Here is a 13,056-nt window from a genome sequence, read left to right as displayed (position 1 = left end):
GGTCACGACTGCAGTGTTACTCGTTCGTAAAATCTACGTTACAATATCTACCTACATTTTACATTTATACTAAATTCCCAAAAAAAAAAAATTGTTAAACTTCACATCTATGTGAGCTCGCGAACATTTCTTCTCCTCCTCCAATCTGCTCATCCCATAGTAAATTCCGATCCTTCTCCCGCTCTTCCTTCCTCATTTCATTCCCTACTCTTCATCAGGCCCTCGCACTCGCTAAGCTGAGGGATTGAAGTATCCCGCTCGCAAGTTTCTCCCAGTGCTGACTGCAAGGAAACCCTAAAAAAAATATCTATAGCCACCTGCCGATGAAGTCACAAAAAATGATAAAAAGCAAAAAAAATGTGTTGATCAGATCGCTACTAAAGTTCACAGGTTCAGACATATGTCTAATGTATTGATTCTTCAAGTGGTCCAGGTGGACCCCCAGAGGCCCGTGGGAGACGGGAGTCTACGTTAGCGTGAGCAAAAAATGGGGATTCACAATCCGTAACCGGGGGTGTGCGAAAATTTATCTGGTTTTGATAGTAAATAACCAAAATGTTGGCTTGACTTCGCCTATCGATGTAGGTAGATAATATTTTAAGAAATTCAGCGTTTGGTATATGTAAAAACCTTCATATTGTGGGGAATATGGTAGAAATTTATTTATAGGAGTCCACTGGAACTAGCAAAATTTCAAAGTGGTCTGTGAGAAAAAAATATTGGGGAACCTCTTGTCCAATATTAAAATCGGTCCAGCCATTTTCGAGTCCACACGGAACATACACATTTATATTTTGTATATTTAGATAGATATATCAAACCGATACGTTATCATTCAGATTCAAATAAAGACATTCCAGCAATTATTAGGTCACAGAAGGTTATCGTACTTCCAACTAGTTCTTATCTATACTAATATATAAAACTGAAGAGTTTGTTTGAACGCGCTAATCTCAGGAACTACTGAACCGATTTTGAAACTTTATTTATTAGAACAATATCAAAATGACCCTTAATAATAAACAAATACATAATTCCAAGTACCTACTATGGAATATTTGTATGAAAATAAAATGTGGGGAAGTGTGAAATGATGATCGTAAGTCCAATATACGTTGCCGGGTCGTAAAATAAAATCAGTCCGTATGACGATCACAAAGAGTTTATTTTTCCACAACACAAAAAATAGAAGGAGAAGAGAGCGATAGTACATATAACAATAAATACGAAAAGAAGTGAACACAAAATTAAGCAGCTGCGAATTAGCTGGGCACAAGGAATTGTAAGGCGTCAAGCGATAAGCGTCTCGCGTCGGAACCGAATTAGCGCTGACTAATTGTTCCTTCCGAAACGCATGCGCGTGCGCCGCGCTGGCCGTCGCTCGGCGCGGCGGGCCAACTCGTACCATGTATACAATTACGCCATCGACGCTGTGAATATTTGTATTATTTGTCATATTTGTATTATCAAAAAAGGAAAATTTGATTGTTTATTTCTATAACATAAGTATTTGTGGCGGACGAACATTATATTTATCCCTGTTATATCTATTATAAATAAATTAAATTAATTGTATAGCTTATTGCTCAGTAGATCGGACATTTTTTCTATCGTACGATACCATTGCAGGGCTACCTGCGTACCTGGTTGATCTCCGCTGAGATTGGCCGCTGCGGTCAAAACTCAAATGGAAGGGATTTATTCATTCAGCCATCGATTCTTGCGGCAGTGTATACAAATGTTTTGTTCGATATTGTTTTTAGCAATAACGTGTCCTTTGGAGCACAAATTAAAGTTCTACTAAATGCATAAATCTATTAATAAATAACAATTATTGCGCACAAGGAAAACGGGATTAAACCTATTAATAAAAGAGAGAATATGTTAAAAGAGATAGATGATGCGGAATATAAGTTCCTTTATTATTTACGCATATAGCTATCTATGTGTTGTATCGCATGGTCAAAGTGCTTGCTTGCTTTTCGGAACATTTGTATTTGTTTTGTTAGTGTTATTGGTAGTCAACAATCGTTCAGATGAACTCTCGATCATGTACGATATTTGTCATATCTGATATTCAGTAAATTGTTAGAGCAATTCGATCGCGCGATTAAATCGAATGCTGCTTCGTGCAGGCGCCGGGACGAAACCAATTAAGTTGTTTTCAAGCGATCAAGCGACATCATTAATAAAATATTGGTGTAAAATATGTTGGTGTATGTGTCAAATTTATGTTGAATATTAAACAATGTTTAGTGAATACACGCCTTTATAACTGTGCTACTGAAAATTACTTAATCAGTTAAATTAGTATTTTGTGTATGAATTTGATTAATATGTGTTCTGCACTAAAATATTTACCACAATGGATAATTTGGGTGACTATTTTTTGTGGTATGTACTATGCTTTCTTGTTAATATTGTAAACGTTGTGTTTATTAATGTGTTCATGCAGGGTCATTTTTCTTAACAAGTGGGAACACATACTCAAATTTACCTGTGCTAAATTGTACCAAAAATTATCCATGTATAATGAACATTGTACCAAAAATCCCAGTTTTTGTTTTCTAATTTTTTGATAAATTTATAGTTGAGTGCGAATTGCGCATGAGTGTATTTCTGACTGCAAGTGTGATGTTGCCCTTGCATCGAAATTTCTTATAGTAGTAATAGCATTAAGGCGCATAGAATAAAATTACTTTCTATTGATATCTATTTTATTCAAACACTTTTTTATTTTACATTTACGGTTCGAGTAACTTATTATAGTGTTGTTTTCAAGATAAGTTTGTGGTGTCCTTTAGCAACGCATTGTCAACGCTACCTTGTATAATTGTTAGTGTAAACACTGGAACTGATTTGGGTTAAATGGGTTGACAGATGGAAGTCACGGATTAACATGTCATGCGCGACATAGAATGAACCCGAGAAGACGCATAGAGGAGTTTTTAAACACAGAAAGAACAAATACGCCCATGGAGTCGCAAGAAAATCCTAGTAATGTCTAAATATATTTGCAGATGTTTTAAAATTAAAGTATTTTTCGGATGTATCGCGGTTTTAATATTTTAGTTTTGTCCCAACGTTTCAAAGAATATTAATTAAAGAATGTTAAAATCGCAATAAAATCCGATAATAGTTTAATTTAAATGTCTTACATTCGCGTAAACATAAGAAATCATTATTTTCAGTTGCTTTTATATTAACATATTCTCGACTTTTCATTGTTGATAAGCTTAAAAAAATATTTGTAAAGTAACCTTCAAGTAAATTCAGGACTTGGTCTATCTGTATTTATAATCCAACTAGTAGTTTTTGCCATTCCGTACTTCCAAAAACGGTGTAGTCGAATGGAAATAATAATTTTTAATATTGCACGATCTAGTTTTTGCTTGCTTATACGAACGTCTTCCAGCAACTTCAAAATCAAAATAAAGTAATATTTTAGTTAAGAATACATTTTACTCTGCATTAACATGAAAAACTATATCCAATGAAAACATTTTTAATTTAATAAAATTTTGACTTAGATTACAATTTTAAGTGTTTCCATTTTTACAGAGGAACCGAAATTAATTCTGCAAGTGTTTGTAAATGACAAACAAACCTACAATGGTAAGAAAGCTGAAATTTAGATACATATACCATCATATTATTCAAAATAGTGTGTGTTCTGATTCTTGTGATTGGAAAATTTGTCTCTTTGGAAATAACTTTATAAGTAATAGAGTTTTTTCGACATAAAAGTATCGATTGTTTTAACAGTTAAGGAAAACATCCTAAGAAAATCGCATACCTGAGAAGCTCTGTATAAGAATTTTGAGGGTGTGTGAAGTCTACCAAACCGCACTAGGCCAGCGTGGTGGACTAAGGCCCTTTCGGTAGTAGAAGAGACCCGTGTCCATCAAGATGGTATATAAGTAATACAAGGCTGATATTATTATGGGCTATGAAATTAAATATTACTTAGGGTTCGATTCCAGGATACCTGGGGCCTTATTCTCTATCCCGCACGTTATTTTAACAGTGAAATTCTGCATTTCGTTACAATTTTTATTTTTTTTCTAGGAACCATCTATTATGATGTTGGCGATAGATTGCGTTTTTCCTGTGATGTATTACATGAGCCGGTTTACGTAGTGTACCGTAATAAAATCATCCATCAGTGGAGTGAGTATTTTTTAATAGTCGTGAAATGACGTCACAAGCGAAAACTGGTAGGTCTCTCATATGTGAGAATCCGCCTGATACCACCGCAATATCTATTTCTACCGCCAAACGGCAAAGCAGCGGTTTGATGAACATTGTAGTCAGTGTAACTACTGGACATAAGACTTAACATCACGTCGCAGGTTGGCGAGTGCAGTGATATACCGAACAATGCTTAATTCAAGGTGTTGGATGGTGTTTCTACTGTTTATGGGCGGTCGTATTGTTTACCATCAGGCGCACGGCAAGGTCGTCTCGTCATTCTAAGCAATAAAGTATCAGCCCGGATTTCCAAATTTGTGCCAAATAGGACGGTAAGATCGCCCCCTATCACATCATGGGATCTGTCCCAAAATGTGCCACATATTCTAGTATACCACAGAAAATGGTTGCACCAGATCCGCCTCTACGCCTTTGGGAATAAAGGCGTGAATTTGTATAGTTTTAAGTTGCAAAATGATAATTTAGTTTCAGGACATCAACACATAATACCACAACAAGGAACGATTCGGAAATTCGACTTTAATATTATAGCAGATGATTTAGACAACAAGTCTAGTATATACTGTACAATGGATGGAGAGAATATAAATACACTCCAAAGTGATATTAAGGAATTGATCATGAATCCAGGTTGGTTAAGTATAAGTTCTAACAGGTCGGTCTAGAAGTTTTTGAAGGAGCCCTATATCCAGCAGTGAACTTCCAAAGACCCTTACTTTGTGAATACATTGTTCTGTTTGTTTCCATAATGTTAATAATATATAATATAATTCATTTCAGGGACTTCGAAATCTGATGATAATATTATTGAATATAATGAAGAACACCCTACATTTACTTGCAACTGTAAAGGTAAGTTTGAATTTGGTTTAAATTATTTAAGTCAACGCAAAATAATACCATTTACGCACCAGATATGCTGGATCCCCACAATCTTGTATTTCAGATGTCAATAGAAATAGAAAAACTAAAAGATATTCCATGAAAGTAAAAATCTTCATTTTCAAATAATAAAAAATAACTAATCATTCCTAGATAGTACAGTCACAAAAATAAATGAACAAATTCAAAATTAAATATACTTATTTCTCCGTATCCATTTTTCTTCGCTAAAATTAACTCCAAATAGTTTACTTTATTTTAGATAAAGAAAAAAAATCGATTGAATTTAATCCACCGAAGCATTTTGAAGTTTCGGATTTGTTCAGCTATTTTTGCGGCTGACTATAATCTGTATTTGGACTCAATATTAATATTAACGATGAAACGAATACAGGTTCCTATGAAGGAAAGAAAATTCTGCCGGCCACCGATTCTAACTCATATTATGTCTGTGTAATCATCAACAAAATTAACGAGAGCGGAGAAGAGGCACATTATACACGAGAAATTTATAATAAGACTATATTCAAGTATATTCCGATGCAAAAGGAAAATAATACACACAATGCCTCAAAGTTATCAAACACTAGTAAGTACTTCAATGGATATACTTTCACAATTAGAATATATAGATAGGAAGTGAAGCGAATTTTGTTAAAATAAATATTATCACTGACTACAGAAATACTTTTATATATTTCACCAACCAACCGATTTACAACTGTCAAGGACTAACTGCTCCGGTCTAACGCTCAATGTTTTCATAGCAAAAAGCATCACAAATACCTTCATACATCAATATTTATGTACTACATACTATATTTGGCGTTTCGATCATTCATTGTGTTCAACTGAATTGAACTGTCATCCATTCAAACTGATTTTAGTATGGTGTCAATATTGATGCCTGTGGTTGTGTATTGAGTGGCATTCCTAATTTAAAAATGACAGTTTAAGTTTAAACCTGTATTTGAATAAAAAATATTAGTCAAATAAGTAAAATTTGTTGTTCAAGTGAATAAATAGGTTCTAACAGTGACGTTTTGGTTGCCATTTTAGTTCCGATTTTGAACAAATAGTTTATATAGATGTTCGTGTCTATAGAATATACGTCATTGCCCTCGCAAGATTATTTTTATCACAACACAAACTATAATATAAATATTGATGGGATCTTAATGGATCCTGCCAGGTCAGATGCAATTTTAATGTTACTTTTTTCTCGGTACGCATTACTTTGACAATTGATGGGTAAATTGTATGGGAATGAAATGGTAGACCTTTTATTGACTTGCTGTCTGGTTAGGCATCACTTCAATAATCATTTCTTCTACTACTCAGCAGTGTGAATGCAATGTTATATTCCGATTTGAAGGGCATTGTAGCCAGCGTAATTACTGGACATTATGTGGCTTAACATCTATTGTCTCAGAGTGATGGTAGAGTAATAATAATAATAATAATATCAGCCCTGTATTATATACTTGCCCACTGCTGAGCACGGGCCTCCTCTACTACAGAGAGGGGATTAGGCCTTAGTCCACCACGCTGGCCTAGTGCGGATTGGTAGACTTCACACACCTTCGAAATTCCTATAGAGAACTTCTCAGATGTGCAGGTTTCCTCACGATGTTTTCCTTCACCGTTAGACGATAGAATGTCAGTTACTATTTTTTGTACGCTCACAGCAAAGTGAACCCACTGCACCTGATGGTAAGTGGAGTGGGGTCCAATAGAAAGTCGACTGACGAGAAATTATTCACAGTCGATACACGCTGGCCATTTGGAATCGCATATACACAGGCTGATTCGGGAACGCTATACAATTACATGGGCCACTATATGTTTTAATACCTTATTACAGTGATCGTGATATAAAATATATCCTACAACCAGCTAATCTGCAACTGAAAGTTCTGTATGTTGCTACTGTCTATGGGCGGTCACTTACCAACAGGGGGAGCGTTATGCTCGTCTCTTTATTAAACAGCGATAAAAACATTGTTTATATACAGGGTGATTTTGACATTGCGTTACTAATTGAATTCACATACTCGTCTTCATCATTGGTGACATTGTGCCAAAAATCATCTTTTAATAACGAACATTTTCACCAAAAATCCCGGTTTTAGTTTTCTGATTTATTTGTCATTTTGTAGTTTAATGCGACTATGTGTGTGCGTGAGTGTATTTCTGACTGCAAGTATGATGTTACCACCGCGATGAGATCTCTAAGAGTATTAGTAGTGGCATTAGGGCGCGTAAAATTAAAATTACTTTTTATTAATATTTACTTTGATCGAAACTTAAACTTTCTTATTTTGTCTCTAGGGCGCAAATAACTTAATGTAAAGTGTTGTTTCCAAGTAGATAAGTATGTGATTTCATTTTAGTAACGCAATGTCAAAATGACCCTGTATATAATTTTGCTTTTTTAGGTATAATTGGGATCGGATTGGGTGTAACCGTATGTATCGTGTTGATGGGCATTGTTTGTCTTCTATATGTGGTAAAGAAAAGACGAGCCAAGCTTCAACCACCACGTAACCGAGATAGTGTGAGTGATCTTACTAATAGTCCAGTCAAAATAGACAAAAAAAACTGTGAGTTAGGAAAAATTCGCATAGAGCTGAAAATTGGTACAGGACGTCATTATCAATAAAATGTCAAAAGTCCCCATCGATCCTGTGTGTGCAAAAGATTTTATTCAAGGTCAAATGTCAAAAATTCCGGTTTTTCCCATTTTTCTCTGAAACTAGGTATTATCGAAAAATAAGTCAGACAAAAATTGTAGATCATACAATTCTCTACAACAATTGTTTTTTTTAGGGTTCCGTACCTCAAAAGGAAAACCGGAACCCTTATAGGATCACTTTGTTGTCCGTCAAGACCCTTTTTCTCAGGAACAGGATAAATGTAGTTACCCCTGTATTGATTTGGATAAAATTTGGCACACAGACTAGTGTGCTAAAAGTTGTTAAATAACATGTAACTTTTTATTTCGTAAAATAAAATTAATAATAATCACGTAGGCGAACATGAATGCATTTACAACAGGTACATGGTAATAATAAATTCATTATGACAATTAGGAGTTATTCCATGACCATCTTTTTGACGTCATTAATTTTCTTGTTAACTGCCAGATAAATTTTGCCTCCATTTTTCGGCTCAAAACGCGTTAACTAATGTTTTTCATGTATTCCAGGTTTCCAATCAAGTAATTTATGCAGATCTGGAACTATCCGAAAGACCTTCTAGAACCATCTTAGAACAAGAAAATGATGATACACCATACGCTCAAGTTATCGGAATCGTACAAAAAAATAAATAATAAAATTTACTTAATACCAATTTGTTTTTTGGGATTTGGGAAAAGGGCAAAGTATATGGAGATCTGACACTCACCAGCGTGTTGAACCACCAGACTTACTGCTTTAGCACTATCGTCGATATGGTAGGCCCATACTATGAGTCCGTTCAAGTATTACGTAACGCAACTTTTGAAGATTTTTGTCCCCCCCACCCCCACCCCCTCTATGTAACGCGCCGTAACGTTTTCCTATACGCCCCCGCCCCAAAAGTTATGTAACTCTAAAATATTTTTTTTTTCGGAAAGTACCGGAATACCACTAAAATACCCTTTATTATTGATTTAAATAAAAAATCCAATGTTACATAACACGTTGCTCGGAACCCCCCTCCCGCGCCTGTCACGCATCGTAACGTTTCACAGGACCCCCTCCTGCCCACCAAATTGCGTTACGTAATACTTGAACGGCCCCTATGGCGTAGTATGTATATACTTAATTCATGGTTCATAATAAGTTAAGATTATTTTTGTTAGTAATTGTAAATTATAAAATCGTGCTTTGAACTTGTGTCGTCGAAGCGAAGCCAAAATAAACGAAATTACTTTAATTTTTTATTATTTACTAGCATTAATTCTCAGCTCCACTCGCGTGAAAATTTGCTGAAATAAACTTCTTCCTACACTCTTTATTGGGATATAAAATAGTATATGTCCAGGTCTATGTAAATAATATTATGTATCTTGAAGTAGAGAGAATTATATTCTGACATAAATCCACTTATTATTTTAATAATAACATAATTAATACAAAAATTGGGTTGGGTTATGACTTTTATTAACACCTTCCTCACTATCGGTCTCATAGGTATAATATTTCCGATTCCCCCCTATATTTCTATTTGATAAACTTCGTTGCGGGATAGTGACAAATTTGTTTCCCTGAGACTCACCGAGCTTCACCGCTCGTTGTCATAAAATGCGTGCCACTGCTAATCTTGGCTTACAGAACTTGTAATGCTGGGTGTGAGAGTGGTCTCCAACTCGCTGGTAGGCTCAGCCGAAGGTGAGCGTCAATATGGCGGCTTGGGTTTGGCGGAACGTTGAGTGACGTCACTGCCATTACAATGTATATCCAAATACATTCAGATTTCAGAGGTTTATACTTGACGCATTAACAAACATTGAAAGATCTTCAAAAACTTTCTCATTACAAATTATAGTAGAATTTAAACCAAGTTTACGAAAAATGGCCGCAAATTATTTATTATCAACAACATTGGTGAACTTTAATTTGAATTCATAACTAGTTAAGATTTACAAACAAGTGCTAAGCTTATCGTAAGTAATTCAATGTTATTTGTATATTTAAATGCAAATAGTATATTCTAGATATTATTAGAAATTTCATAATGTGATACGTAAATAAACGATGTTCTTTATAAACTTATATTATTTTATAATTTATGCCTTATTGGTTTAGTTTTGTATCAACAAATTATCCAAAACAAAGCACACATCACACCTTTATCCCTGAAGGGGTCAGCAGAGGCGCAACCAGTGCATCTACTTTTCGCCATGTATACCATTATGAAAGGGAAGGAGCCTATGCTCATATCAGGCATCTATTTTATAGTCCGTGCTGATACTGGACAGCAAACCTCAATGGTACTTTATACTCAAAAAGAACTTCGTAAAATATGTCTATAGAGAATAAACAAGATAATACAGAATTAAGGTATGGAAAAGAAAACTAAGTAAGCCGGCATAACTGTGCTGAACGTCCGGGATAATTATCTTTTGCAGGTTGTATTGGTTTTGGGTATCTCTTCACTTATCATCAGTTGCAGAGAAGCCATTTCGCCGTGCAAAAAGAAAAAAAATGCGCCCAGTATTCGTATCGAGTAAGTCAGCTCTTAAGTATGTAAATATAGTCGTGCAATACTTACAAAATCGAATCAATACCTATTCAGATATACAAACTTATACATTTACATACTAGCTTTTGCTCGTGGATTCGTCCGTGTGAAGTAGTTTTTGGGATATTTTTTTTCGACTTACTTGATATGTATCGTTATATTAATATGATCAAATTACACAAAATCATTATAAGTTGTAGCCTATGTGTTATTCTGATGTATAACCACTATTACAGTAAAGTTTCATCCAAATCCGTCTAATAGTTTTTTCGTGAAAGAGGAACAAACATACATCCATCCTCACAAACTTCGCATTTATAATAATAGTAGGATGGTTCGAATACAATACCTGTTTCAGGGTGAAAAGAGATTCGTGCTGCCCATTCTCTTCTTCTTCTATAATATTATGGCGGCCACCGTTTATTCATCGGTGATATTCCAATGTCGAATAATAGCAGATATAATACAAAAGTATACAAAAAATCAGGTGATCAAAAAGACTCCATTTTGAAATCCTTTTATGCTTTCAATAAGTTTGTTGTCCTGCCGATTCTCATACCTTTTAATGTTATTATTACTATGTTTACACGATTATACGAAAATTCCACGCGTCTCATGTTCATGTTGCTGTATTTAAGCCCCAATACGCAAATAGGGAGGTTTTCAAAGCAAAAAAGATAATTAAGTATAGTATAATGCCGTATAGTTGGTCCAAATACGTAAACGGGGCTGTTTTTAAAGCAAAAAAATACTAAATTTAACGCTAAAATTCGTGCTAAAGCGATAATGCCTGTAAATAAGCACTGGGCCCCATTCATTTGCACAGAAAAAGAGGGAAACATCTATCCCTTTCCACCGCCGTCATAACATGTTTTCAGTGAAATGCGAGTTCTCTAATATTGCCTTTTATGTCTCAAGTGAGCAGGCGGTCTGAATATGAATGAAAGTGCACCAACTTGCTAGCAATAATCATAGGGTTGTCACTTTGACATCGTAGATTTATTTTTCAACAGTGTTTCTTATGGTGGTTTAATTTATTTTGGTTCAAGATCTCCTTTAGTATGGAACAGTTAAGCTCTTAAATACTATCATTGCGATGGATTTAAATATGGTTGTTAGGGGGCAAGGAAACCTCTAAGAGGGTTTAGATAAAATTGGGCACACAGGTCCTGACATAATTATAAACTTCACTTTTATCCCAGGAAAGTAATCAGTAAGACATTTTCCAGGAAAGGTTGAAATTCTGTAGAAAAATATATCTAATTCTATGTATATAGTATCACGTTCGAAGTGTGCGGGTGCTTTCATGCTGCTCACGCATACTATAAGCAATTAGGGAAAGTAGTGGGGTGCATCTTCGTATATAAAATGATCTAAAATTCCAGATAGGTTACGGTGTCTGATCCAAGCCTTAGTCTAGATGCTTGTCATCGAAGTGTGCGTGTGTTTTATGCTAGCCACGTACACTGTAAGCAATTAGAGAAAGTAGTGGGGTGCATCTTCGTATATAAAATGATCTAGAATCAAAGTAGGTTACGGTATCTGATCCAAGCCTTAGCCTTGATGCTCGCCATCGAAGTGTGCGTGTGTTTTATACTACTCACGTACACTGTAAGCGATTAGGAAAAGTATTAGGGCGCGTCTTCGTGTATGAAATGATCTATAATTGAAAATATTACAAAACTTATAACCCTGCCATAATTATTCACTATGCGTGTAATATTCAAAACCCGTCCGATATTCAACGAGCAATAACACGTGAAATACGTGAACTCACTAAAAATCAGACAAAACGGCAAATTAAGCACATTTTGAATGCGAAACGGTGCTGTCTTTTTTCGCGATATTGCGTGCGGGGCTGGGGGGACGTAATACCACCAAATGTATTTTTATCTCATATGGAACATATTTGGCTGAGACATTCCTGTAACTAGGTAAAATAGCTGATTTAACTTGAACACACTGCCTCTGGTAGAGATTTTTTATACGTTAGAGTAGCTACATTTGAGTACAAAGATACGACTTTTTTTATTCAGCTACACTTGGGTGCAAGGATATGACGCATTTTTTTAATCGAGCACGGATATTGACCCCACTAACCCTGATGGTAAGTGGAGTGTGGTCCAATACAATGACGACTGATGAGAGATGATTACCCCTGGACAGTTGACACAATTATGCCGGCCTGTTGGAGCCAAATATGCACAGGATGATCCCACAACCCGAGACACTTACGTGGGCCACTAGGGCGGGTTTTAACACCTTATGTACGCTGGTCGCTATTCAGATGGATATAAAATATATCCTGCCACCCAAAAATGCAATAGACGCTGCTTAGTGCTTCCCATCACGAGGACCGCTTCTTGTTTGCCTCCTTAGACAAGTAAAACACTGCTTCACGTTTTGCCCACAGAAATTGAGATTTTCAGATGGACCGTAACATATTATGAAAGAGTTACCTTATTGTAAAGGCATTTAGAGTAAAATAAGATAAATTGAATTCTGACTAAAATTTTCTTTTTTATAATAATAATTGGAAAAAGCACAAAGATTTGTCTACAATCGGCCATCGAGCGTTACTCGACGCAGAGCACACAAAATATCCAAAAAAATATAGTTGTCCATAAGAAACAAGAGTAAGGTAAGCATAATAAAATATGTTTCAAATAGTTGAAGGTATTAAATTTGAAGAAAATTCTAGTAATTAATATATTAATGCAAACAGTATCACAA

At 35.3% G+C, this 13,056-nt stretch overlaps 1 protein-coding gene across 4 annotated transcripts; it reads left to right on the top strand.

Annotated features, from left to right (window-relative positions):
• The first annotated feature begins 1,931 nt into the window (after nucleotides 1–1,931).
• Nucleotides 1,932–9,015, top strand: LOC115451981. 4 transcript variants are annotated; one of them, XM_030180406.2, is made up of 9 exons: nucleotides 1,933–2,216; nucleotides 2,881–2,997; nucleotides 3,562–3,615; nucleotides 4,069–4,170; nucleotides 4,678–4,842; nucleotides 4,993–5,064; nucleotides 5,489–5,683; nucleotides 7,533–7,651; nucleotides 8,303–9,015. In XM_030180406.2, the coding sequence occupies exons 1-9, from the start codon at nucleotides 2,120–2,122 to the stop codon at nucleotides 8,426–8,428; spliced, it is 1,047 nt and encodes a 348-aa protein (XP_030036266.2). In that variant the 5' UTR covers nucleotides 1,933–2,119; the 3' UTR covers nucleotides 8,429–9,015. The 4 variants fall into 4 exon arrangements, with proteins under 4 accessions (XP_037303352.1, XP_030036266.2, XP_030036267.2 ...); XM_030180407.2 differs by having other exon boundaries at nucleotides 1,934–2,394; XM_037447455.1 differs by lacking the exon at nucleotides 2,881–2,997 and having other exon boundaries at nucleotides 1,932–2,394.
• The last annotated feature ends 4,041 nt before the right edge of the window (nucleotides 9,016–13,056 follow it).

The sequence above is a fragment of the Manduca sexta genome, chromosome 6 (genome assembly GCF_014839805.1).
Source record: "Manduca sexta isolate Smith_Timp_Sample1 chromosome 6, JHU_Msex_v1.0, whole genome shotgun sequence".
Classification (NCBI taxonomy): Eukaryota; Metazoa; Arthropoda; class Insecta; order Lepidoptera; family Sphingidae; genus Manduca; species Manduca sexta.
The sequence above is the reverse complement of the archived record's forward strand: the minus strand, read 5'-3'. Positions and strand labels throughout refer to the sequence as shown.

Coding starts and splice junctions, on each gene's coding strand:
- LOC115451981 (XM_030180406.2), top strand. CDS start 2,120: ATGCTGCTTCGTGCAGGCGCCGGGACGAAACCAATTAAGTTGTTTTCA. Junction 2,998..3,561: donor GGAGTCGCAAGAAAATCCTA/GTAATGTCTAAA, acceptor CCATTTTTACAG/AGGAACCGAAATTAATTCTG. Junction 5,065..5,488: donor ATTTACTTGCAACTGTAAAG/GTAAGTTTGAAT, acceptor AAACGAATACAG/GTTCCTATGAAGGAAAGAAA.